This window comes from Triturus cristatus, chromosome 2_1 (assembly GCF_964204655.1).
Source record: "Triturus cristatus chromosome 2_1, aTriCri1.1, whole genome shotgun sequence".
Lineage (NCBI taxonomy): Eukaryota > Metazoa > Chordata > Amphibia > Caudata > Salamandridae > Triturus > Triturus cristatus.
This window is the reverse complement of record NC_140581.1, coordinates 766,237,178-766,264,894: the sequence shown is the minus strand read 5'-3', so window position 1 is coordinate 766,264,894 and position 27,717 is coordinate 766,237,178. Positions and strand designations below refer to the sequence as shown.

Below are 27,717 nucleotides of genomic sequence, written 5' to 3'. Positions count from 1 at the left end.
ACTGGTAAGTAGCATATTCAGTTCGAGGCATGTGGGCTGCTGAATTCATATCTGTGCATAGAATACATAGCAGTGCCCTCTATTGGCGGCGGCTACCCGTGCCAGCTGCAGCGGTCTGAAAAAGTGTTTTGAGAACAGCCTGTCCTACAGCTGCCTGCTGTTTTGACTGCACATCTACGCAATAGTGTTTTGTAAATGTGTGTGTAGTGGACATGTGGCTGCTCTGCATATATCATGCAGGGGAATATTTCCTAGGAAGGCCATTGAAGCCCCCAACTTGCGGGTTGAGTGGGCTCGTGGTGGAATAGTTAATGTGCGTTTTGCCTTATGATAACAGATTTGAATACACTTAACTATCCATCTGGCTATCCCTGCTTTGGAGATGGCGTTACCTTTGTGTTGTGGGGCAAAGGCAACGAACAGTTGTTTTGTCTTCCTGAAGGGTTTAGTCCTGTCGATGTAGTACATGAGGGCCCTCCGTACATCTAGTGTATGTAGTGCCCTTTCTGCAACAGTTTGTGGGTTTTGGAAGAAAACGGGCAGTTCAATAGTTTGATTCATGTGGAACTGCGATATTACTTTGGGCATGAATTTGGGGTCGGTACGTAGCACGACCCTGTTGGCGTGAACCTGTATAAATGGCTCTTGAATGGTTAGTGCCTGGAGTTCACTAACTCTTCGTAGGGAAGTGATCGCTACAAGGAAGGCCACTTTCCAGGTAAGGAATTGAATCTCGCATGAGTGTAGAGGTTCAAAAGGTGGACCCATCAGGCGTGTGAGGACCAAGTTGAGGTTCCACATTGGAGCCGGTGGGTGACTAGGTGGAATGACTCGTTTGAGCCCTTCCAAGAATGCTTTGATGGCAGGTACTCTGAATAGAGAGAGGTGCTGCCTGGTTTGCAGATAGGCTGAGATCGCGGTCAAATGGACACGTATAGAGGTGTACGCCAGATTGCATCGGTATAGGTGTAAGAGGTAACAGATGATGTTTTGGATGGATGCGTCCAGCGGGTTAACGTCATTATTACCGCAATAAATGACGAACCGTTTCCATTTGGCTGCATAGCAAGCTCTGGTAGTGGGTCTCCTGGCCTCCTTGATGATGTCCATACAGTCAGGTGGCAGGTTGAGATAGCCAAACTCTAGGACTTCAGGAGCCAGATCGCCAGGTTCAGCTGTTGCGGATCTGGGTGCTGAATCTCTCCATGGTTCTGCGTCAAATGCGCGGGTTTGATCCGCAGCCTTTGATGCGGCACCACGGAAAGTTCGAGGAAGGTGGTGTACCACGGCTGGCGTGCCCACGTGGGAGCAACTAGGACGAGTGTCAGGGAGTGTTGTCGGAGTTTGCGAGCCACCAGCGGTATCAACGGTGCTGGGGGAAAAGCGTACGCAAATCTGCCTGACCAGTTCATCCATATCGCATTGCCCTGCGACTGCGGATGTGGGAATCTGGCGGCGAAGCTTTGGCATTTTGCGTTTTCGCTTGTCGCGAATAGGTCTATCTCTGGGTGACCCCACTGCTGGAAGTACGGTTTGAGTACCGATGGGTGTAACTCCCACTCGTGCATCTGGTGGCTGTGTCTGCTGAGCAGATCCGCCATCTGGTTGTCCTTGCCAGGGAGGTGTTCTGCCATGAGGAACATGTTCCTCTGAATGGCCCACTTCCACATGCTCTGAGCCAGATGAGACAACTGTGGAGAGTGTGTTCCTCCCTGCTTCTGTATGTAGTACATTGCGGTCATGTTGTCCGTCCGGATCAACACGACCTTGTTGCACAGGTGTACTTTGAAAGCCTTCATGGCCAGGAAGATTGCCATCAGTTCCAGAAGGTTGATGTGCATCTTCTTCTGTTGTGACGTCCATAGTCCCTGCACTGTGTAGTGGAGTACATGAGCTCCCCAACCCTGGAGAGACGCGTCCGCTGTCAGTACTATCTGTGGGACAGGCTCTTGGAACGGTCGGCCCTTGCAAAGGTTTTGTGGATTCCACCAATGCAGAGAGTTGTACGCCCGACCGCTCACCAACACTAGGTCTTTCAACTGTCCTTGAGCCTGATTCCACTGACGTGCTAGGCACTCCTGAAGTGGGCGCATATGTAACCTCGCGTGCGGGACTATGAAGATGCAGGAGGCCATCATGCCTATCAACTGCATAAACACTCGCGCTGGAAGTGAGTGATTGGGTTTGAACTTGGAGATCAGCAGTTGTATGCTGTTGATCCTCACTAAATTTGGCTGAGCTGTGGCCGCCAGAGTGTCTATAGTCGCACCTAGGTACTGTTGTACGTGTGCGGGCTGGAGATGGGACTTTGGGTAATTTAGTGAGAATCCCAGACTGTGAAGAAGGTGAATGGTACGGGACACGTGGCTTGCACATTGCTGGGCTGACCTCGCTTGAACGAGCCAGTCGTCTAGGTAGGGGTAGACGTGTATATGCTGTCTCCGTAAATGTGCTGCCACCGTAGCTAGGCACTTCGTGAAAACCCTGGGCGCTGTTGTCACGCCGAAGGGAAGGACTTTGAACTGATAGTGCTGCCCCTGAACAGTGAACCTGAGGTACCTTTTGTGTGAGGGGTGGATGGGTATGTGAAAATACGCATCCTTGAGGTCCAGTGACGCTAGGAAGTCTCCCTGCTTGAGAAGCGGAAGAACTTGCTGTAGAGTGAGCATGTGAAAGTGCTCTGAAAGAATGTACTGGTTCAGGGGTCTCAGGTCTAATATAGGCCTGAGCGACCCGTCCTTTTTTGGGATTAAGAAGTAGAGGGAGTAAACCCCCGTGCCCTGCTCGTGGATGGGTACGACCTCGATAGCGCCTTTTAGAAGCATACTTTCTACCTCTTGCTGTAAGAGCGTTAAGTGCTCTGAGGACATAGGACGGTTTCTTGGTGGTATTGTGGGTGGAGTGGAGGTCAACTCCAGACAGTAACCGTATTTTATAATATCTTTGACCCACCTGTCCGTGGTGATGGAGTTCCACATGGACAGGAACCGTTGTAGCCTTCCCCCGACAGGTGTTATGTGGTCGGGAGGAAGGGAGAGGGCGTCACTGCTTGTTCTTGGGGGAGGACCTGGTGTTGCCGTAGCCACGTCCTCTGCCCTTGGTACTGGAGCCACGATAGCCACCTCGGGTGTTCTTATCGTAGGTGGTCTGCGTATTGCCCTTGTTATATGTTTGTTGTGACCCCTGTCCTCTGCCTGCTCCCTTGTTTCCGGGGCGACGAAAGGAGCCGCTCCGAAAGGACTGAGTTTGTAGGGCGCCCATGGACTTTGCAGTGTCCGTGTCCTTTTTTATCTTCGAGGGTGGTGTCAACCTCAGGCCCGAACAAATAGTCGGGGTTGACGGGCTGGTTAAGTATATTGTTTTGTACCTCAGGCTTGAATCCTGAGATACGTAGCCAGGCGTGACGTCGTAGGATGACGCTAGTGTTGATGGCTCTGGCAGCCGTGTCTGCAGCGTCTAGTGCACATTTGATGGCAGCATTTGTGAGTAGCTGTCCCTCTCTGATAAGGATTTCTGCACCTTCTTTGTAGGGGTCAGGGAGGTGTTGAAGAAGTTGTTCCAGCGTGTCATAGTGCGCTCTATCGTAGCGAGCGAGGAGCGCTTGAGTGTTAGCTATGCGCCATATGTTTGCAGTTTGTGCGGCAACTCGCTTGCCGGAGGTCTCTAGCACCTTGGACTCTTTGTCCGGGGGAGGAGCGTCACCCGTTGTCTGCGAGTGTGCCCTCTTGCGGGCATTCGCCACAACGATGGAGTCGAGTGGTAATTGGCCTCTGATGTAAGTAGGATCCCCAGGTGCTGATCTGTATTTTTTGTCGATCCTGGGGTTTATCACTCGTGCCCTGGTGGGTTCCTTGAAAATGTCAGTGGCTGGCTTGAGGACTCCCTTCAACATTGGCAGAGTTTTTACATGTCTTTCTGAGGATGCAAAGGTGTCCATTAGAAAGTCATCTTCGATGATATCAGAGTGAAGCTGCACATTGTGGTTGTTTGCTGCACGTTCAATTAGAGCGTTGAACGCTGCAGTATCCTCTGTGGGTGATGTTTTTGCCCCATATAGCTGTGGGTCCTGTGCATCCAGAGGTGCACTGGGGTCTGCAGGGTCGCCCCAAGTTTGGTCAGGGTCCTGCTGGTCATCAGGGTCCGTGTCCACATGGTAGGGGACTTGTTCATCCATGTAGTCCCCCAATGCATCCGTGTCGGAGCGTGTGGGGGAGGCCTGGTGTGGATCCTGGTAGGGTGAATGGAAAGGTTCATACAGGAGAGGTTCTGAGTCCACCGGCAGCTTCCTCTTTAGCGGGATCCTGAAAGGTTCCAATGGCGGTTCCGAAGTTATCCTTCGGTCGTGGAGAATCATCCTGCCAGTGTTGGCGTCGATGACGTGTGACGGAGGCGTCTCAACAGGTGTAACCGTAGTCTTGGTGACCCGTGTCCTGAGTTGAAACACCTTCGGGATTGTGGATGGGGGCAAGCCGAAGGTAATGTTGGTCGGCACCGACGAAACCGCTGGAGCCCCGATCGAACCGGAACCCGACGGGTCCTGGAGGGCAGCCGTGGTTTTGCAGCCTGGCTGTGCACCAGGTCGTACTCGGGGCGCCTTAGAGGACGTGTCCCCGGTCTGGGTCGCGGCTGTAGATATCTTCGGCGCCAGCGGTGCATCGAGTCGAGGTGCGGAGACCACCGTCGACGTCTTCGACACGTGAGGTTTTGGTGTCGTCGAGGGAGTGATGCGAGGAGTAGCAGGCGGTACGGCCCTCGGTGTCGGCGGCGTCGAAGCCGGTAACCGAGCAGGTTTGTCGGCGCCGATGACCTTCTTCCGTTTGTCGACTCCCACGTCGCCCCTTTCGAGTTCGGCACCGAAGTCTCTCTTGGTGCGGTCGGTGCCGACACGGTGCGCCGGCGTCGAAGGTGTTGAAGGCTTCGATCCGACTTGCGCCACTTTCAGTTTCGATTTCGTAGGAGCTTGAGCAGCTTTCGGTTTCGGTTTCGTGGAAGGGAAACCAGCTGATTTAAGCGGTAATGGCTGCCGCTGAACATCCGAGGCCGGGCCCGAGGGCGGGGCCGAAGGACTGTGTGATAGGTCTCGGGTAAGGCCCGAAGGCGATCCCTCGACCGGAGCCATAGTCTGTGGCACTGGTGAGTTTTCGGTTTGAACAGGTAGGCCTTGTTCATCATCGGCGCTACTCTCTTCGGCCCCTAAGGCCTCCTCGTCGTCTCCTACCTCGGTGTCGTCTTCACCTCTGTGGAAGAGTGACTCGTCGGCCTCGTCCGATCCGGGGTCGTGGTCGGAAACGGGCCCGGAGGGTAAGACTTCTACTTCTTCGACGTCGTCGGCTTCGTCGAAGATGTCAGCTGGGGCCGGTGCCGCGTGCTGCGCCTCGAGCCTCGCCGCTCGACGATTCCGCAGAGTCTTCTTGGAACGGAATCGGGCACAGGCCATGCATGTCGATTCGTCGTGGTCCGGCGAAAGGCATTTGTTGCACACCGGATGGACGTCGATGTGTGGGTACTTCGCATTACATACCGGACACCTTTTGAATGGCGTCCACGATTCCATCGTCGAAGTAGTCGATGGACAGGTAAATGCGAACAAAGTCGGTGCTAAAAGTCAGTAAACTAACAGATAGTATCGAAACCCGATCGATAAACAGTACCGACGCGAACTAAAGGCCTTGTGGCCTCGACAAAAGTTTTTCCTAACTTGAGCTAAGATAGCACATCCGAACCCAATGGCGGAAAAAAACAATCTGAGGATGGAGGGGATGCCCATGCGCACTGTAGTCCAGGGGAGGAGTCACCTATCCAAGGATACTTCGAAGACTCTTCCAGGACAACAACGTGCAAACATCCGGACCCAACACTAGGCGGCGATCTATGCACAGATATGAATTCAGCAGCCCACATGCCTCGAACCTAAACATTTATCTGCACATTGCATGCATAAATATTAACACAGTATTTTGAGTTTTGTTTATCGTTCTTTATTCATAGTTTCTCTTCAGCCGACATGTTTCGTCGCATACACTGGGAAATCGTCCTGTGACTTTCTCAAGGCTGAATAAACACAAACAAAGACCGATCTAACACCATACATACACTGGTGTAGATCACATTAGAAGTACCCCATGTCTAGAGGTGTAATTATACACCTCTAAGGAGAAACGTGATAAAACGCATGAACATGACACTCATGACAAAAGGGCCCAACCTTACTATTCGAACTATTGATGGACAGAATGCAGAACAATGTCATACATTCACCCCAGTACAGAGATCTGGGCCTAAATCCATCGTTTTTTTGCTCACCATGCCATTCCAGTTTGGACCCAGCCAGAACAAGCGCCCGAGCCAGAACAAGCGCCCGAGCCAGAACAAGCACCAGAGCAAGAGCTCGAGCCAGAACGAGCGCCAGAGCGAGAGCTCGAGCGAGACAGAGCACGCAAACTGCCGCCTGGCTGGCGGTGCGTGTGGACTGCCGCCTGGCTGGATGTCTTTTAGTGATCTATAATTTTGAAGTCTCCACAGTACGGTTTGGGCCATTTCCTGTCGTGGGCACTAGGTCTACCCAGACAAGTGAGGTACCATTTTTATCGGGAGCCTTGGCAGAATGCTGGGTGGTTCGAATTTTGAGGCTCCCCAGAGATTCCAGAACTTTCCATCACAGAAATGTGGGAAAATTAATTTTTTCCCCAAAGTTTGAGGTTTGCAAGAGATTCTGGGTAAAAATCTGGTGAGAGCCAACACAAGTGACCCCATCCTGGATTCCCCTGGGTGCCTGTTTTTCAAAAATGTACAGGTTTTATAGGTATACCAATGTGCCGGCTGAGCTAGGGTCCAAATTCCATAGACACATTGCAAAAAAGGGTACTTTTTCTGTGGAAAAAATTATCACCGTTGCGTTTTGGGCAGTTTACTGTCATAGGAACTGAGCCTACCCACAAAAGTGAGGTACCATTATGAGAAGATTTGGGAGAATGGTGGGAAGAAGTTTGTGGTTTCCCACAGATTTCAGAACTTTACAACACATAATTGTGAGGAAAATGTGTTTTTTGTTGTTTTGTTTTTTAAACAAATTAAGGTTTGCACTGGGTTTTGGGTAACAGAACCTGGCAAGAGCCATATGTCACCCAATCCTGTATTCCCCTGGGTATGTAGTTTTAAAAAATGTGCAGGTTTGCTAGTTTTCTCTAGGTGCCTGTTGCGCTAGGGATCAAAATCCATAGCTAGGCACATTACAAAAAAAGTGTCAGTTTTCAGTGGAAAAATGCGATGAGTCGAGGTTGCCTTTTGACCAATTTCCAGTTGCAGGCAATAGGCCTACCCACACAAGTGAGGTACCGTTTTTAATTGGGAGACTTAGGGAAACACAGAATAGTAGAACAAGTGCTATTATCAGTTGTCTTTCTAAGCATTTCTGCCATCCAAATGTAAGAGGGTGTGTAAAAATAAGAAGACACTTTTAAAAATGCCCCTCCAATTCACATGCTGGTACGTCTACCCACCAATTCAGAGATATGCAAATAACCACTCCTCTAAACTCCATATTTTGTTCCCATTTCGGAAATACATTGGTTTCCTTGATACCCATTTTCACTCTTTATATTTTACCAAATGAATTGATGTATACCCGGTACACAATGAAAAACCACTGCAAGGTGCAGCTCAGTTTGTGGCTCAGGGTACCTCGGGTTCTAGGTAAACCTACAAGCACGACATATCTCCGCAACCAGAAGGGTCCGTGGATGTAACGGTATTTTGCTTAAAAAAAAAAAATCTAACATAGTTAGAAGTTACAGGTGAAAATTTAGGCACAAATGGCTGTTTATTTCAACTCAATTCCAATATTTTTTTTATTTCAACCGTCACTTTCTATAGGAAAACCTTAAAGGATCGACCACAAATGACCCCATGCTGAATTCAGAATGTGGTTTTTCAGAAACGAATAGCTTTCCGGGGTCTATTATTGGTTTCACATCCATTTCTACCACTCACTGGAAGGAGATTGAAAACACAAAAATAGGAAAGATAGGCTATATCCCCGGAAAATGCCAATACGGTGTAGAAAATGTTGGTTTTCTGACAAATGTCTGCCTGATCCTGTAAGCTTTGTTGATACCATTTGCAGGGAATAAACAGACACTGTCTTCTGCAGCATTGTTTTCCCCATTCTTTCCACGAAAAAAACAAAATGTAGCTGTATTTTGCCTAATTCCTCGGTCCCCTCTATGGGAATCCACAAACCCTGGGTACATTTAGAATCCTCAATGTTAAAATAAAAGGATGTAAATTTGTAATGGATACCTTATGTGGACAAAAAGGTATGGGGCACCCCAAACTGCCAACACAAAGGATGCGGACACCGGGGGGATGGAGGCCTGGCAGCGAAGGGGTTAACAGTTGGAGAGCACTACCAATAATATAGGCTTTGCTAAATTCCACCAAAACAGTAGCTTACAGCTATGTTTACATGTGAAAAAGCCTGAGAAAGGTTCAATTGCATGCAGTTTTATATTAACAATAATAAACTAGAAGATTGTGGTAGAAGGCTGTAAATGTGTGGCCCATTGTTTTTTAGCAAAAATATACCACATGACTGAAGCTCCTGATACAATAACAGCTATTTGTCCATACAAATATCAGTAACAACAGAACACTGTACTTCTCTACAACCTCTCACAAGTGCCTCACATTTCTAATTCAGTGAGTAAAAACAACAATTGTTCCATCCAAACAATACACCAGTCTGAATAAAGGGCAGCTCCAACTGTAGGCTTGAAATACTTCTTTGTTTAAGTCTTATGACTATTAAAACAAATTTCTAAAATCAGATCAGTTTCAACTTTCTGAATGTTTTTCCTTGCACTAAATAGATTACACAAAATATAAATTTAATCAAGCAATTTCAAATAGATTGGGAGCCAAAGCTTTCAAAGAGATTCATAATTAGACAATTTGCATCCATAAGAGGAAAGTGGGTGGAGGAGAATTGGTGGAGTGAACCAGAGGCCGATTTACTGACTGTTTTGAAACAGCATGCATTGGTTTTAATCTTTCTACCTTCACTTGTTAAAAACTGCATAATACTGGGTAAATCACTCCTCTCCCTTTGCCCCCCAACTTGACTATAAAAATGACACCCATTCTCTGGGTTCTCATATCTAAAGGTGATCAGTTTCAGAGCTTCTGGTAATGGCCGAGAAAGTAAGACAAAAAGAAACAGTGAGGACATGGTGAAGAAAAAACAGCACCAATCATGCATAACAGTTTGTTACAACCTCAATGCACATATATCACTTTGGGGCTGCACGTAATGTAGGCCTAGAGTGGTTCCTGTATTCAGCCTTTGTGAAGTTTTGAAATTTTACAGACTCGCTATAAGAAAAAAAACTCCTTCAATATTTTGAAAAGGCGAAAACAAACTGAATTCCATAGGTAAGGATTATCTGCTTGCATTCAGAAAGGCATACATACTTCCATTTAACCTTGCATAGTCGGCAGGCATTTAACCCTGGAGTTCTGGCTCTAAGCTTGTGTGCGATTCCCTTTAGCTCCTGCTAAAAAGGAGGATATATATTTTTGGTGGCTGTATGGTCTTCCCGATTTGACGGTCATGGTTAGTTTTAGTCTCCGTTACATGAAATTAGAAAAAGGCAGAAAGTGCATCAAGTAAATCCCTATATGGCGTTTAAAATGCACGGCAGCACATTATGTACAGAGTCGAATCAATCTCATCCCCTTCTCTCCCTGCATCTTACAAGCCAAGCAGCGTTTTCTAGCAACTGGAGCGCCACTTGGTAAACATGTGTACTGGATTCAAATGGCACCAACCTTTGGCCATACAGTCTGCAACTCCTAGGGCACCCATTGGAGCCAGGTTAAGTAATAAGATGAGAGAACTTTCAATCTGCCACGGCTACAAGTAGCTCTTAATTGTAATCCTGGCAGGCTCCATTTTGGGAAGGTGACTAGCTGCAGAGGACTGATCTACAACCTTTTTCTGCCAAATCCTACAAACGCTGGTACACCCGAAAGGAGCTTAATTCATAGTGTTACCTAAAGCTTCTGTGTTGAACTTTTTATGGCGAAATAAACTCCAGTTTGTTTGTTTGATGGCATTGCACTTAAAATGCATTTGGTGCAGGTTTGGATCAGTTTCACACTGTTCTCCATGCCCCATCCTACCATGTAGTGCTTTCTAGAAATGGGGTTAGACTTGGTAAACATGTACTGGGTTCAAATTAGGCCTAGCTTTCGGCCTGTCACTCAAAGGGTTACCATTGGAGCCAGGTCACCAGATTGTTCGGAATAAGGCTCCCATTGGATCTAGGTTACTTAATATGTAGGGCTTTCCCTCCTACTTGAACAGGTCCTTTATTTAAACCTGCTAAATGCTGAGAAGTTAAGGGGCTGCATATTAGCACCTGGAAAGGGCTTAAGGCCAGAAACCCTGCCGCTACTTCCAGATCATCAGGTAAGTACCTACTCACCATACTGGTCTCCTGGGGATTCTAACTCTGGCCATTAACAACATACTTTCAAATGCCACTCCTGGCTACAAATAACCTACTGAGCTCCAAGAGCCCATCATGTGAGGTACTGCCCCGCCAATAGATAGAGACAGATCGCCACCCCAGATGCAACTCACCTGCAGTTCCAAAGAGAGAAGACGACAATCAACCCTGGGATACCAGTAGGCTATTCAAACGTTCGCAGCACCATAATAAACTAACTACCTCTAACCACAAGATGGATAACAATAAATCTAAACTTTCCGAAGGCCCCTCTGTTCTTAATCTGATGTGTTCTGTGTAACCATTTAGCAATTCCCTACCTGATCTTCGATCTTCAACGGGACAGACCTATTGTAGGAAAGGTCCAGTGGAACCTTGCTATGAAATGGAGGACACAGATGCAAGCTAAACCAGCCCAACTAAGAAACCACTCTATACTAACCAGAAAGTTCAACAAGACAGGACATATTTGCACACATGGCTAGTCACTGGAGGATTAATATGGACCATCCTGCAGGTACCAAATAGCCACATACACAGAATACCAAAATCCTATTATGACGCAAGAATGTTCATAACTGTATGTGTGCAAATCTCCTTCACTGATGTCGCACAATGCCAATCCTTTAAAGGAGAACTGTAACAGTCTTATCAGGGCAGATCTCAGATTACTGCTCACTCCGGTTACCTCCACAAATCTATAAGATCAGAGTGGACAACCTCCTGCCACAACCAGCAAAAGCAATGGAATTGAGAACAAAAAGTAAAATTTCCAACACAATAAATGAATATTAAGAACCATTCAGGTCTCCCAGCATACTGCAAACTATAAACACACACGTCTCTCCCACATGTCCTCATTCATCACACCACACCCTACAACATGATAAACAATATTTAATGGCCATCACACACACAACATGAAAACACATCACACAGGTTCAAAGACAAAATACTTTCAATAACACATGATTTGGAGTGCTATCCTTTGGAAGAAGGGCTTCAGCAACGCATTTGTGGATAGTAAGCTCTATACGAATGTTATAACAAACTATCCCACATGCAAATAATGTTTCTCTACAGCTTCACATCCTCAGAATGCATGCCCTCTCAAAAAGACTTTCCCCTGGATTCCAACAACTTTGATTGAACAATTACCTTTGAATTTAAATTGATATTTTTCCCTACTTTATTTTTTTATATAACCGATGACCTTGTCATTGCCTGTATTCCAGTGCATGCCTCCTCTCAGAGTACTACCTACTCGAAGTTACAGGATTGTCTCATTCTCCCTTATTGTAGCTCTACAAACTGCCGACACCATTTCATAAATCACAACTTCTCCTTTGAAACCACATCCCTGCAACCTAAAAATACTTGGATGTCCTCTATTCAGTCCACAAGCCATCTGTATGAACTCATACCCCACACCACTATAGATCATTCACAACTCCTAATAATTTAATCTACCACAAAAAAATGGAGTAAAAATATGCAATGGTTTCCTTGAGTGCACAAAACTAACCCCAAAAACCAACAATAACCAGAAGATTAATCACTCATCTTGGATTCCCGAGGAGTGTACTACTCACCAGAAAGTGATTGAATCATGGACAGTAGATGCTATATAATGTAATTACAATACAATATTGTCTTCTTTCAGCTGCTGGTAGGCTTTTAGAAAGAAGGGGACTGATTTCTCTGCAGGAGATATCTCATGAACAGTCAGGCTCCCTGAATAAGTGCTATTTTAGATCTGGTTAGAGAAATGCAGCTGTTTTGCAGGAACAATTATCTACAAGAACTGTGTAGTCTGGGGTTACACATTAGGATTTTCATTGGTTCATTCACTAGGTTATATCTAAATTAGATGTTGCACCAAATTTGCAGCCCCATTTATATACATGGAGGGGGGCAGAGGGCCAACAGCAATCTACCGCCCTTTTGCTGTTAGTCCATGTGCCCAATCACAATATGGTTTAACCGCCATAAACAATTCTGAGCTGTCACTGTGCTATGTGCCCTCACCACAACTACATTTGAGTAGTATAAAACCCAGTGTATTTTTTTTCAAGTACAGTTTAGAGAAGCTGGACAACAATGAGAGTTGAACACCACAACAGAAAAACTGCATTCATTACATAGATCTGAAATACCTTGAGGGGCAGGTTTTTCAATTCCGCAAACAATTTTATTCTTGCAAGTCTACATCAGATTATTTACAATTCAGATTCTCAAACCATATAAAAACGTAATCATCTACACTAAGGCGCGATTAAAATAGATGACAAACTTGACACCCCAATTGTGCAGGAATGAATGCTACAAGTTATTAATGATTGTATACCAAGAGTCTCACCTGGAAATCTTTCATCAAACCATATTTACAATCGTTTATTTTACAGGATGTGAAGTTGAAGGATAATTTGCATGCTGCTTCAGTGCAGTTGGAGAACTCTGTAAAAAGTGTGTCATTCAAGCTACCCGTGGCATCCCGGACAACACAAGAACCTAGTGATAGATACAGAGACATTAGGAAACCAGTTTAAGTTTCAGAAACAATATGCAACTCCGCTGATGACATAAACAGCAACAAACAGATATTTGACAAACAGCAAATAAATTAAAAATAAAAAAACTGGCCAAATGATGGTGTCAATATTAAACATTGGTCACATCAATCTCGCTGAAAAGAAAACAGTACATTTGGCTCTGATCAACAAGAACATTAAACTTTAAAAATATAATTTCAATACTTTTTTTTTTATACTTTGGGTCAATCAGTCGTCTGAATTACAATGCAAGTAAGGAAAAAGTCAATTTTTTTTTCATTCAGCTTGGTTTAAGAATATCACTGGCATGCATTAGAATTTGTTCTAATGCTTATGCAATATACCATGTGCACTGCTACCATTTCCTTTTCCTTCAGGTACCATGATCAGATGGAAGGGAGGTCAAGGTACCCATATTTCACTATCAAAAATCGTACCGTGAGACAGGAGAAGTAGGTGTGGGGGGCCACAATAGATGTTGTACCCAAAGTGTTTAAACATTACTTAAGATTGTTGAACCCTCATTTTGGTGGTGGGAGAACAAATTTCCTGGGAGACAGCAGAGTATAGTATTTAAATGGCATGCATTTTTCTTGCAACATTTCAGAGCTCCAAAAAGAGTTTGTGATGACTGGCTCAAGTCCGGTCTAAAGTATAGCTTTTTCATTTTTGGGTGTACAATCTACAGAAGAGTAATTCTACATGGTTCAATATATGGATCCCACTACTTTTGACTGCAAAACTGAAAATCATCCTTGGTTGGGGGTAGCAGTTGGATAGTAAAGACATTAGAATAATAGTAGGTCACACTAGTACAATTCAAAATGGCCTTTGTTTTTAGATAGAAAACAAACTTCTGACTAAATAACATCCTCGGGCGAATTGAAAATTTGCCGTGCCATCCAAGGATTAGAGGTTTTGAAAGCGTATGCTATTCCCCAAGGACGAAATACTTCCAGGTCAACAATCCAGAGTATAGTGGTTGCTCAGGTCTAACGGCAGTTAATCATATATGGAGGAAGGAAGGAGGGGGGGGGGGGGGGGGGGGAAATAAGAGTAGGTTTGTATCTCAAGATGCCATAACAGCAATTGGGAGCAAGAGCTTCGGCATCATAAGAGAGGAATGTTATGGTTTAGATGATTTTTTAATATTAGGTGCAACAGCTTCCCTTTGAATGCAACTTTCGGCTATCAGCCTGAAATTCAGACAACTTTTCCCCTTGGAAGGGGCCAGCTGGTCGAGGAAGCTGAAGCAGTTTATAAAAATTCTCAAATATTGTCATTTTGATCCAGTTAGAAAGCAAGTATATGGAATATCTGTTAGACAATCTGAGAAATGTATGTGCTAACTGGATAAATAAAATCTCCAATGTCAGATTTCGTCAGCAGGAGCTGAGGGGAGAGGGGAGGGTCACAGGTGTCTAGTTTCGGCATATGTAGCATGGAAATCAAATATCTTGGGGTTTTGTAATAGGTGCTTTCAATGTACACATGTGCCACAGTCCTTGCCAGGAAGATGAGACTTGCATGTAAGCTCTTTCAGTTTTCATGTAGTATGTATAGGCTTCCAACAGCACAAATCGGAGCTCGTGATAAGAAGCATAGTTATATTTGATGTAAACTGTGAGGCAGCATAGAAGCCAGTCCATCAAAGAAATGGTAACGAGGTTTTTGTCTATAAGAGGTAGAAGGAAAAGATGGATAGGGTGAAAACAATGATAGACATCCAATAGAAAACAAGCCAAAAGAGTGACGGTAAATCTAACCAATGGTAAGCAACTGCAAGCCACTGTTCTAGTAAAGCCTACAATAGGTCTTTTGCAAGCAGAGCTTATGAGGTCTGGTAGGCTTGACCTAAAACTGGAGAGCATTTGCTATCATATGCTTTTGCTGGCAGATGAATCACCCGACAAAATCTTAATCAAGGAATACGTGTCCTTTTGGTCAAGCAGTGCTGAAGCGTGCACTTGCTAAACTCATAAAAAGCAGTATTTTGGAGTTTCTGCTGCATTTATTGTCTCCTACATTGTGCAGTTTCACTCTATGCAAAAGCACTTTAACTTTGCAGGTGGTGTGGTTACCACATCATTGTATTTTCAGAACCTGCAAGTTATTTAGAGGTCAAAAAGATGAGGAACCTCTTGTGCTTAAGGAAACGTTTGAAGGTTCTTGATTAGTGCTGGCAAAAATGAGCACATAGCCTTGTTGCTGGTGGACAAATACATTGTCCATTTCCAGTCCTAAAGATCTGAAATGCATGAAGGGCAGCATTAGTTTGAGGTTTCTGTTCAAATAACCTCCCTTATAATTAAAATAGGTCTTGCGAGTAAAGACTTTTCAAAAATGTTGGACAAGCTCAGTCGTGAAGGAAAAATTCCAATGAATCACTATACCCTCACTTACACCACTACTGCTCCCCTTCTCCACTACTATTCACGATAGCATATGAACTATACGCTTACCTGATTGGATAAGACACAAACCAATCCACTGGGCACGGCTGATGGACTCATTTGACTCCTGCCTGAGCTAAGATGGCAGACTTCCAGCCTGTTTGAAAAGCATTGTTCTGCCTGCTGGGTATAGACCAGCTGGCTGTAGCATGGGATGCATGAGGCTATACCTGGCCTGCCATTCCCTTGTCCAAATTTGTTTGTGCCGGCTTTCCACTGCTATGCCAACTCAATGCCTTTTATTTTGATTTAGGCTCCCGAGTCTAATGTTTTATGATTGGCTGTCTACCCGACGGTCCGCACGAGCCCCATGGTGTTTTTGTAGATTAGTCTGTTAATTTACCAAAAATGTAATGAAAAAACATTTACACACACAAAAGATAACCCCATACGATTTACATGCATCATCTGGAGATCTTTTCACCAAGAAGCAATGCTCGATATTTGTTATTTATAGTTTTTCACAATTAACTTAAACACCGCAAGCAGACATGAACTTTACACAGAACTTCTTAAGTAAAGGCTGCTTGAAAAATCGATTACAAATAATTTGATAGTCTTTGAAAGAAAATGAAGAGCAAAAATTATTTGAGGAAATTTGTCAGGGACCATATTGGACAATGGTAACAAGCCCCGACAATTGGCGTAAATTCATGGAGTGGCGACATTCTTTTGATTGCTCCGTGTTGTTCCTTGAGAAATCTTCCAAAGGTAATGCATGTGCACTATTATTTTTGCCTTTCCTACAATACCCTTTGGAGGATTTCTCGTAAGCTAAAATAAGGCACCTTCAGTGGTTGATAATGAATGTGTGAATTTGTTTTTATAATCTCTGCAGCATTCCTGCAATATCTGTGCTCCAGCCCATTTTCCTTTGCAGGCCACAGCTGTCCAAATATAATGGATAAGACTTCCAACACTTACACCAAACACCCTCTCACTCCAGTCACAGGATTAGGCTGCATTCGTAAATGAGGAGCATTTTCACCGCTGGCAGCAACCATCCAAGGCCACTCAAAAATATATGTGCACTCAAATCATTCTTAACCGACTATATTGAGATTGTGCTGTTTCAGTACCATGTTAGATGTGTTTGAAGGATTATTTGCCATTAACAAGCAGGCTACAGCAAGCAATGTATGCTGGGTCCAAACACAAGTATGGGGTGGACAAGAATTACAATACCATTTCCATTTTCCACTGAAGCATTGTGCTCATCACAAAAAGCAAAATAAACCAACTTACCTATAGATATCGCAACACCCACGTAAACTATAGTGGTTATTAAAATGGCCAACATTGTTCCTTTTGGTATGGCTAATGCAGGATCCTGGGGAAAGAAAATAAAGGAAACATTTATATTAAATGTCCTATCAACTCTGCTGAGCTGTGTAGATAACAAAAAGCCTTCAACAGCACTTACCGCAAGATCACCTGAGATATTCGCTCCTGCTAAAATTCCTGTTGCAGCAGGAAAGAAAATAGCAAAGACGGTAAAGAAAGTTTCGCCATCGCGAAAATCTGGTCCAAAGTTTTCAGAAAATATTTCCGCTGTTGGGGAGACAAAGGAAAAAAAAAGTCTTAGAAGTAACAACTGCATAGGGGACGCGCACACACAAAAAAAAAAAAAGAAGTATATAGGATGATGAAATGGGGTGCCAATCATAGCAACCGTATTACTGAACCCCCGATGTACATGTCATGCCAAAAAATAAAAAAAATTTCACCTAAAAACAAGAAAACATTCCAACACCACAGTTTGATGCAAAATATAAACACGGAATCCCATACTTAACTTGCATTAATTGAATATTAAACATTAAAATCCTTATTTACACATTTCACACTTCGTAGAAAGGCTCCTACCATCTTGCAGGTCACCAAAATGTGACTGTGTTACAGATGTGTCGAGTCAAGAAGCAGCTCAAATTACAGTCTATTTAACATTCACACGCTGCATTTTTTTAAATCTCCCCTTCCATGCCACCCCAAAGCTCCTCAATGCCACAGCTTAGCCATTCAGTACAGCAGCCCAAATGGGACTGTATGTTTCCCAGGGTTTAAAGATAGCAATGAGAATAGAAGGGGGAGATATTTAAATAACACTACAAGGGAGACAGGAAAGTCACTTATCCCTTTCTCCTACGTACAACTCCCTTCCTTGCAACCTGTGGATAAAAAAGTTTAATCAACACAACAATGGGAAGTAGTGACTATGTATTAAACCAGATGGGCAAATCTAGAAGACTTTACCAATAGTCCTAGTTCTCCTTCAGGGTACTAGCCACTCACTTCCTATATACCAAGTGGCAGTAGCGCCATTTTGATTTGAGTCTAAGGATTCTACCGGGTAAGGAATAACTTTCCCATTCTTTCTACTAGGGAGGGTTGCTTATCCATTTATTGAAGATTCCCTGAACAAGGGAATCGCAATCAACGTAAGACTTGAACAGAGCAGCACACCCATAAAAGAGCAACAACAGAATGCCCAAAGAGGTTCCACAAAGAATCACCAACTCGGATGTCCACTCTAGAGTCTTACAAAAGTGGGGCTAGACCTCCAGGTAACCGCTTTGTAGATTTCTGCATTGTTCCTTAACAATGAACATTGATTCAATAAGTCAAGGCCATAATGGCTTTTTAGAACATGATCTGACAAAAGAAACTTTATGAATAGACTGTTTTAATGTCCCCATAGCCATTCGAAAGTGCCCACTGGTGATAAAGATGTACCCTTTTTAAGCTCTTTGATTTGGACTAGATAAAGTATCAACACTAACATCTATTGTATGAGGTGTCCTTTCTGCTAGAAAGGAAAAGTTCTGAAGGAAATTGCCTTGTTAACACAGAAGTCCAGCATTAACCCAACAAGTTATGCAAGTCATGCCCATGATCTCCTTATTCTTATGCAACAGTATGCTGAGTTCATGGTAGCATATAGCTTCAATCTTAGCATACCCCGATATGCTGGGTTAATAACAAAAAAAGGCAGACTTACACCACAGACGTTGCAAAGAAGCCAAGTGGAGCAGCTCAACCGCGAGCCCTCAAGCATCAAGTGGGCAATATTCAACTCCCATGGAGTTGAGTCATCTGACTAAGAATACATTTAAAACCCTCTTGGGAGTCCCTAATCACAGGGACTCAGAAACAATGTTTGGGAAATATTTTAGTTGGGTGGAAACAGCAGTGCAGTATACCAAAATAAAAGATACTTGTAATCTTTATCTAGCAAGTAGAGATGTTTTGGCAGTATCACTTATTCTTGACACTGGTTTGTTTGTTGGTGGTCATGGTCTTCTGAATCAACCACATGCTGAAGCTCCTCCACATGAAGGTGTAGGCAGACTTGGTGGATAGACACCTGGCTTCTTACAGAATGGCCACAGAGGGAAAAAAGATTTGGAAGGCCATACTGTAACAATTCAGGAAAGAAAACGGTAAATTCAAAGATGGAAGGCTGGGTTCAAGGTGTGACCTGGAACTTGTGTTCATAAGGCCGGCACTGTAGCCTCCTGTGCAGTCATTCTGATAGGTTAAGGAGGCCAGGAACCACCAAGATCAAGACTATCAGAATGATCCAGGCCTTTGAGTACTTGAGTTTGATAATCAATAGAAACCGATGCAACAGTGGATGTGTGAAAACATCCCTAATCAGTTGATCAAGAGTATATTTCCCTTTAATCCTGGATGTTAACTTCTGGGGACCAAATCTGATTTGGTTTTCTGCAGTGTTTGTTTAGAACCCACTTGTGGTTCTCAAAATGTTTTTAGAGAATTCCCTCCTGCATTCCATTCAAGGTTAACTGCGAGACCTGCAGATTTCTGGTTGAGAGATCGGTGCTTATTTTACTGAGAAACAACTGACGATCTCATGCTTCTCTGTTTGTTTAGTACACTGGAACAAGCAAAGAAGTTGTCCCTATTGATGGAACGAAGGACATGAGAGTGAAGAGCTCAGAATTCCAAAAGGTTATAAGTTAAGATATGTTTGCTATCACATGCCTTTACCTGTAGAATTTTTTTTGCCACCACCACAAACACAATTGGATCGATGTTCAAAGGAGCATAAACTCATCCTCACACTTATCTGAATATTGGGACCCTGGGTCCTGTAGGCATTTATGGCAAGGTCTCATTTTGAGACAAACAATTGGGACCAGAAAAGTTCAAGATGCCAAGTAGCCTAGAAGAGATACCCATTTTGGTTTTGGATACATACGAGGTGAATAAAAAAAAATCTTAGAAGAAAATACTTTCTCCATAGTGAGTGCCCATTGTAGATCCAGAACATAAAGAATGGGTTAGAGCCGGGGTGCACTTAGCATGGTTCACATTACATTTTTGGGAGTGAGGCATGTTGTGTTAACTGGCAATGATGGACTGCCTGTTGAAGACAATACCTTGATCTTCCAGGCATGACTAGATTATTAACTTTGTTCGACTCAAATGTGTGCCACTCCTAATAAGTATTTTGAAAATTACTGTGGGGCTGAATGGTGGTTGACGGTTAGAAGATTGCTTGGTCCACCAGAAACCCCTGGAACTTTGTTTCAGTGCAGTTGTAATGAGCAAATATGCAGCTTGACAGTCTATGGTGCACATCCAGTCTGGTTGATATAGTTTAGGATATATGTGGTAGACACCAACATTCTGAATATTTCTTTCATGAGTCATTTACTCACCGAGATAGAGAATAAGTCTAAATTCATGCTAGGATCTCATTATTGTGTTTTTTAAACCAAAGTTAACAGTAGGAAATTCCCTTTTGTTTTTATGTTAGAGGAACCCGCTCCACAGCGCTCTTTTATAGAAAGATATTTATCTCCTGCTGACCTCTTTTTGCTCTTGCTGGTCTGCACTTTTTCTACTTTTGTATCTGCTAATTTTGCTGCGGAGACCAATGAGTGATCAGACCCTATTCTGGTAATAGACTCTCCAATATGTGTTCTGTGCTCTTTTCTTCAAACCCAAACGTTTTGAAAGTCCTTCTCAGACTTTATTCTCTGAAACTTTGTCCGTATGAGATCCAAAGTGTGTGGCCTAAAATGGGAAGGTTGAGAATTCTGTTGAGTTTCTCTTTTGAACCCAGTGAGATTGGGCAGGACGAATGCCTCATACCAAGACAATGGCTATAACTATGTACACTAGGAGATGAAAGAATCATTTAATTCTTTGAGGTATGATTTACTTGAAATCTTCAGTTTGTGAGAGTCACAGATCACTATTACACAGATACTTTTTTCTCTACTTTGAAGCGGTGCCACTGGCTGTTTTCATGAAGCTGAAGATGTGCCAAAAACTTTGCTTCATAGAGAGTCCAATTGTTTACTCACCAAGCATAGAAGGTACATAGCCGAAAAACAATAAGGCGGCTCTTCCTTGCTAATAAAGCAATGACGGTCAGGCAGAAGATTTGATCAACGAAACAAGGAGGGCTGTTCAGAACGCCAGTATTTTCTAGGAATTGCATTAGAACCGCCTTCATAGGGAAAGTAGAGAAAGATCTCAATGGCAGGTTCAAGCAAACCTGGGAAGCGGGGGGCATAGGAAATGATTAACTCTGATAAAAGGTTTGCCATCCCTCTGGCCATTCCCTTGAAGGTACTAGTTTTCATTAAGAGACCTCCTTGCAGGCGGAGATTTATTAAGAGTCAGAGAATACCTTTTGACAGGAGTTGAAGATGGCAAAGAAGATTTATTTGCTTGCCTGTGATTAAATATGCATGACCAAGCCCTCTGTGGAATGGCATCTCTACAAGGTGCGTGTTTTCCTTATAAGAAGCGTTGAATCTCAATGAAGTTTATGATTTTCTGTGTGAATACGTTGACCAATGAGAACAGTACCTGGAAGGAGTGAGAAATATATTGGGAGTGGAGACAATTCTGTTTGTAGAAAGAGCTGATGTTGGAATAGCTGGAAGAGGAGCAAGAATTCCTGGCGCTAAATAGTAGCAAGCACAAGAGGAGGAGCTATGGACTAGAGGAGAAAATTGTGGCGAAGAAGAGACTAAGAAGTCCATCACTGGGCCAACTGAGCAAAGTAAAGTGTAAGGAGTCTCATAATCCTAAAGGAAATGCAGAATTGTGATGCTGAGCCCCCTCTACTTAACTTCTAGAAGAGCACATGTATAGCAGTCCATCATATTTTGTTCTCTAGGTCCAAGTGCCAATTCATCCAAACTACTTCAGAAGACCCAACAATGCAACCCTTCCAGCTTTTGGGGGTAAAAAATAGTTGCAGTACTGCCTTTGCAAACCAACAGTTAAGTGTGAGAAGCAGAAGAGCATGAGTGCAAGTGTGTATGAGTATGCACAAAATTCTATGGAGAAATTATCATCTGGTTGAAAGAAAAGTCCTTCACATGAAACCCCAACCAGTGAAGGAGGCATCAGTCACCACCACACGCTGCAGAACATTTTGGTCTGGAAGATAGTTGGTTTCCCACAGAAGGGATTTGGATCAAAGGATAATCTCACACTGTCCTCCAAATCTCGTTGGTTCCGTTTCTTCTGACTGACAGCAAAGGTGGACTTGGAAGATACTTCATCAATGGAGTACTAGAATTCTTTCAATGAGAAAAGTCAATAATCGTGCTCTACTGCCTAGGAACAGGATTTCTACTCATTTTTAAGGCAGGCTTACAATTCTCCTGAATGAATTCAGAAGGCCAGGCAATGTAGCTCTTTGGCACTGTGCTCATCAGACCGCTTGAAGAGTCATGTATTTTGTTTTTTAATGGCTCTAACTAGCCCTTTTACACTGTTCAGTATAATGTTGGTGTAAAACATAACGCGCAATCAAGATTTTCTGGCAAATGAAATAACAGTATGAATAAGCTAATTCTAAACAAAGGCAAAGCAACATAATACAAATAATAGTGGGGAAAGATGAAGGCACACAGGTAGAGACAATGTAGCCGACAACAATCAACAAATAAATGCTCAAAATTGAACGCTGGAAGAGTGACTAGAGTGACAGACACTGAATGAGAGAAGACCAGGCCAATGAGCTGACAACTAGCGGGGGCTGTGGGAGTGTAAAAAACTAGTTGATCATAAAATAGGTGCTGGATGTTAGGTACGGAGAGACAGCAGAATTAAGGGCAGAGAGAGTGGGAGTAAGACTGTGGTGGATGGTACAGAGGGGAGATGATCAGGTTTAGATGGTAAGAGTGAGGTGAACAAGTAATCAGGAGCTGGCCCAAGGAAGATACGGTAGGCGACACTTAAGCTAAGGGGGGGGGGGGGGGCAATGTGTGAGACAGGTGAAGACTTGACATGGTAGACATAAGAAAGGAAAAAGGTTGGGAGAGGAATAAAATAGAGGGGTACAGGTAGCCAGTTATCAATGAAGAGAAGGTAAGAGGATAAAAGTATATAGTTGAGGGAAGACAGGGTGAGGAGAGGGGGAGACTGTTACCCCTGACCTTCGAAAGCATGCTGCCACATCCACCATCATTTTCGTGAACACCTAAGAGGCAATGATGAGACCAACAGGGAGCACAGCAAACTGAAAATGCTCCTGTCCCACCACTAATAGCAGGTAGCGAAAGTGGGCCAGCTGGACGGGGATATAGAAATTAGTGTCCAACTCCACTATCCAGCCTCTAGAGTCGAGGCCAAACCAAAACTGGGCCAGGGTGAGCATTTTTTATTTCTCCTTCTAGAGGATGGCGTGGAGGGGGTGCAGGTCAAAAATAGGCTGCAAGCCTCTATCTTGGAGAACAGACAGACAGAAGAGGGAATAGCAACCATGACCTGCACTTTGTGCCACAAAATGGAGATATGGTCCTCCATCAGTAATTGGGGGCGGTAGAAGGTGCGGCGTGTTAGACAGGAAGGGTTGAGCATAGCACTTACGCACAATCTGCAGAACCCACCTGTTTGAAGTAATAGCCTACCAACCCAGATAGTACCCCTTGTGGAGGATAAGCAATCTGGAAGGAATGGGCACCTCAGCCAAAGCCACAATAGGAACAATGGAACTGTAGTGGCTGTGAGGTGGGGAAAAAAGGCACAGAGTGTGTGCAATAGCCATTCTCTCCTTAAAACGTTCTAAACCGAAATCAGCCTTGTACCCGAAAAGGTGAGTCCAGTTGAAGGTCATGTACATGAGGAAGGACTGGACATTGCCTGAGACATTGCAGCCAGGTATGATGGCAAATGACAACAGGGGTGCCAATGCCCCATCCAGTGGAATCTGTGGCAACCAAGCCACAACGAACCATGAATTTAGCTGCACCCTAGCAGTCTTGAATCACCTGGGCAAAACACACTGAAGGTCTTTGGGTACACTTTGGAGGCCTCGTGCAACAAAATCAAAAAAAGAAGTGGGAGTAACAGCCCAACAAGCAGCTGCCAGTAACTGAATGGAGAGCCAGACTAGCTGGAAAAATAAAAAAATAAAAAAAGTTTGTCAAAAGTTTCTACCCTCAGATTCCTATCGGGGGAATGGTGGAAAATGTGTTGGGGTTAAAGTGACATGCAATAGCCTCCTTCACCAGGCTATTAGGCATGAATGCTACGAAAGAAAAAGCGGGGTCACCCGGAGCAGGGCGATGGCACCTGGCAATGTGACGATTGATAGGGGGAGCAGGAGCAAGTTTTGGCCCATGTTACAATAAGGTATCAGTCAGTGCCCTGTTAAAGTGAAGAAGGGGCTCCAAAGACGTTTGCCCCGGTTAACTTCTGTCGAGACATTAGCTTTCACCTCCATGGGGTGAGAGGTGATCAGTTTCAGGAAAGTATCGAGATCAATAGCATCCTGAAGCTCCTTGTAACAACTGTGACCATAGTAAGGCTGAGCAAACATTGTCAGAGTCTTGGCTATTGCCAGTGTCTGTCCCAAAGAGGGAATGCAAAGTGTGTTGCTTCCCTTATGGAGGTGGCAAATCAAATAGGAGAAGTGACATCTCAGATAGAATTACACAAGACTTTGATAGAGGTCGGACTGGCATTGGAAAAAACAATCTGTACCTCCTCCTGTGTAGAAGTTCGTATCAGCAAGTCTGAGGCCTTAGTTGGTTGTGGTGCGGGAAGTGGCATAGCTGAGGACCCCCAAAACTCTGGTTGTGCCAGAACCAGTTGTGGGATCGGGTCCGAAGTCAGCTGACTTTGGGAGTGAGCTAGGGAGATGTCTCCGCACCAGCTTCTGCTCAGATGAATAACAGTGGTGCGAAGAAGCAGAATGCCACTTCAATTTCTTGTGCTTCTTGTTGGTTGCACGTGAGGATTTCAACCAGGACTAAGACTGTCCTCCCAAACAGTTTTGACAGCTCCAGGACCAAGAACGGGACCAGAATTTGGATGCGGACGGTGAATGGTTTTTTGATGCAAAGGTTTGTGCTTGGTGACGTAGAGATTCACCTTAGGGTCCCTGATGGCCATCCGGTTCATCAAAGCACAGTAGTTGCAGTTCTTGGAGTCGTGGCTCAACCCCAAGCACCACAGGCATACCGGATGGAGATTCGTCACAGCAATTTGTTTGTGACAGTCCCGACAGGAGTTGAAAACTTTTTTTTTTTGCAAGTGACATCCCTTATCTAAAGCTCCTTTTTGCAGGAGTTCTTGTATCGCCAGCTCCAGGAGTTTTGGTTCTTCTCCTTTGCTAGCACTTTTCTTTGGCTTGACATTCAGTGGTATGTCCTAGTTCTATACAGTATCCATGGTCTATGGCCACGAGTACCAATCTGTCAAGAGGTGGTTGCGCTCCACTCCTTGAGAAAAACTTAGCCTTCCCCCTACATGTATTTGGAGTTAGAGTTTATCTTTACGTTTCTTAGTGGCTGTAACGACCCTCTGGTGACCGGATCTTTACCTTGGCTCTGCCTCGAAAGGAATGTCTGTGATGCTGGTTATTTCCAGCGTGTACTTGGAGCTTGCACACCGGCTGCCTATGTGCTCTTGGTAGGGTTTCCACAGATGTGGCTGTGTCAAACATTCTTCATCTGCTGGAGGGAGTTATCAACCATTGCTCAAAGCAGACTCTCTCCAATAAAAATCATGTTTTGTTTCAAGCAAAGATACAGGGCTTGATCATAAAGACCATTAACAAGGCATATCTACAGAGTGGTACCCACGTACACTTGCATACTCGCAATGCCTGCTGAACCTAGGGAAGATTTAAGGCAAGTATCTATTACAGTCTTTTCTTCCTTGATTACTATTTTTGCCCTTTTCTTGTAGTGATCAGGGAGATGTAGCATTATCTCCTCTATCTTTTACTGTTGCTAGTGTCCATACCGATTAGACTATTTTAGAGTTTGCAATTCACCACTGTGAAGCTGCTAATCTCTCCAACTTCTCCCAGTCAGTCATCGCCATCATCTTACTTTCCATGTCTTGTGGTAGACCTATGGAAGTTACGGCGTCTGCCCTTTTCCTAGCATTGGATACTAGGATAGTCTCTGCCTGTGCATTATTTCTGTACACTCTGTCTTTCCGCTCTACTCTGTTACAGCTCTGGAAGAAGCTAGTTCTTTAAAAGCTTCATTCACCTGGTCAATAATGCTGGGTAGCATGGGCAGAAACCGTTTTAACTTTACAAACTGAAACAGTGTTTCTAAAAGGAATCATGTTTTTGTCTACTCTTATTATACATGCATGTCATAGGTTTGTGCAGCCCTTATTTATGACTGCATTATACATACAAAATGTCATCTGGTGGCAATGGTCTATAAGGGTCTTCAAAACAGTCTGCATCTAGGTCTTGTCATACAGCTTCCCCTCATGATGAATCTAAAGTGGGCTCTTCATACGGTTTCCCTTCATCTTAGAACTGTTCTTTTTCTTCGTTGTAGGTTTCAAATGTTGCCATGGACTCTAGTTCAGCTTAGTTCGCCTCTTTCACCCTACTGTCATCTGCTGTTACAGGAATTCAACAAACTGCTTGTTCTTGTAAATTGGAGCCACAATTTCAGCCTCCACTCAATGTCTTTTCCTTAAGGTAGGCCCTTAGGGGAGTCTTGCTGGGACTGCATCATAGTCTGGGAGAAACAGAGGTGGGGCCACCATCCTAACAGTACTGTGGAGAAACTACTCACACCCTTCAGACTTTCAGTCCTTGAACAGGCAAAAATTCTTTTTGAACCAAGTTGTGGTGAAGCGTAGCTCAGCCCCCTCCCCCTCTCTCACACCTGGATAGTGCATTTCCCAACCCACTTGGTCAAACTTCAAGTGAAAAAAACCTGTGCCTTCTGTGGTTGTCGGTCTTCCTCAATGCGTGTTGTCTAAATTGATAGCGTCTTCTCTTTTCAGTACCTTTCACCCATCCTTGACCCAGTCCCCAACAACCTGACACAATGCTGTGAACCGCACTTCTGAACCCCAATGGTGGGTGGGGGGGGGGGGGTGAGGGGGGTGTTGGGAGACTGGGACGATGACCATACATTTGGGTATAGTGGCCATGTCTGATTTCATAAAAGGGGGATGGATGGCACTATCCTCCTACTGGTTAATGTCCAAAAGAGAGAAAGAATAAAAAGAAGGACCGCAGAACAATGCACATCATGTGAATCCAGAAAACAACCAGGTTGCAAAACTAGCCGCAACATATATGGCTGAAGTTAGCAGCCTCTACGTTATAAATCTTCTCTCCCCAAGCAGGTATTGCAATACCTGTTCTCAGTGATGTTAGCCCACCTTAGCTGAACTTTAGCTTTTCAATATGAACTGAATTGTTTGAGCCAGTAGGCGATTTCAATCAAAACACGGTGTCAAACACTGCCAAAATGCATGATCTTTCTGGATGCATCAATATACTCTGGCAGCAATCAAAAGGGTCGTTTAGCAAGGTTTCATGATACTTTGGGTTTTAGTACTTACTATGCTTGCAACAGCCCAAGTACGCAGCACGTCAAAGTTAAGAAAGTGGGAGGAGGATGTTTCTGTGGAAAAAAACTGTGCGTGTATATGGTCAGGAGGCGATTCCCGACTGCACCCTGCTCATTCACTGAAGGCAAAGGGTCAGCATCCATCCAATCATCAAAAGGTTCTTCTTTACAACCTTCCTCTGGATCAACCGGGTCCACACCATATTCTACAATGCAATACATCCTTTCTAAGTGTGGGCCCTTCTTTGAAAAGTTCCCTACATCACTGGCTTGCCTCCTGCTGAAGTTCAAGTTCACAGGTCCACTGCAGTGGAAGGAGGTATGAGCAATGCCATTTACACAAAGTTCAGTAACCACATCTTATTTATTT

The 27,717-nt window shown here is 44.2% G+C and overlaps 1 protein-coding gene across 1 annotated transcript in view; it reads right to left on the bottom strand.

Annotated features, from left to right (window-relative positions):
* SLC12A2 (solute carrier family 12 member 2) overlaps nt 1–27,717 on the bottom strand; it is a 345,212-nt gene that overhangs the window by 165,801 nt on the left and 151,694 nt on the right. Inside the window, exons 8-10 of the mRNA XM_085632709.1 lie at nt 16,937–17,064; nt 16,759–16,843; nt 12,868–13,019 (exon numbers count right to left, since the gene is read on the bottom strand). Of these exons, the coding sequence (XP_085488835.1) occupies nt 12,868–13,019; nt 16,759–16,843; nt 16,937–17,064 (365 nt within the window). The remainder of the gene's footprint in view (nt 1–12,867; nt 13,020–16,758; nt 16,844–16,936; nt 17,065–27,717) is intronic.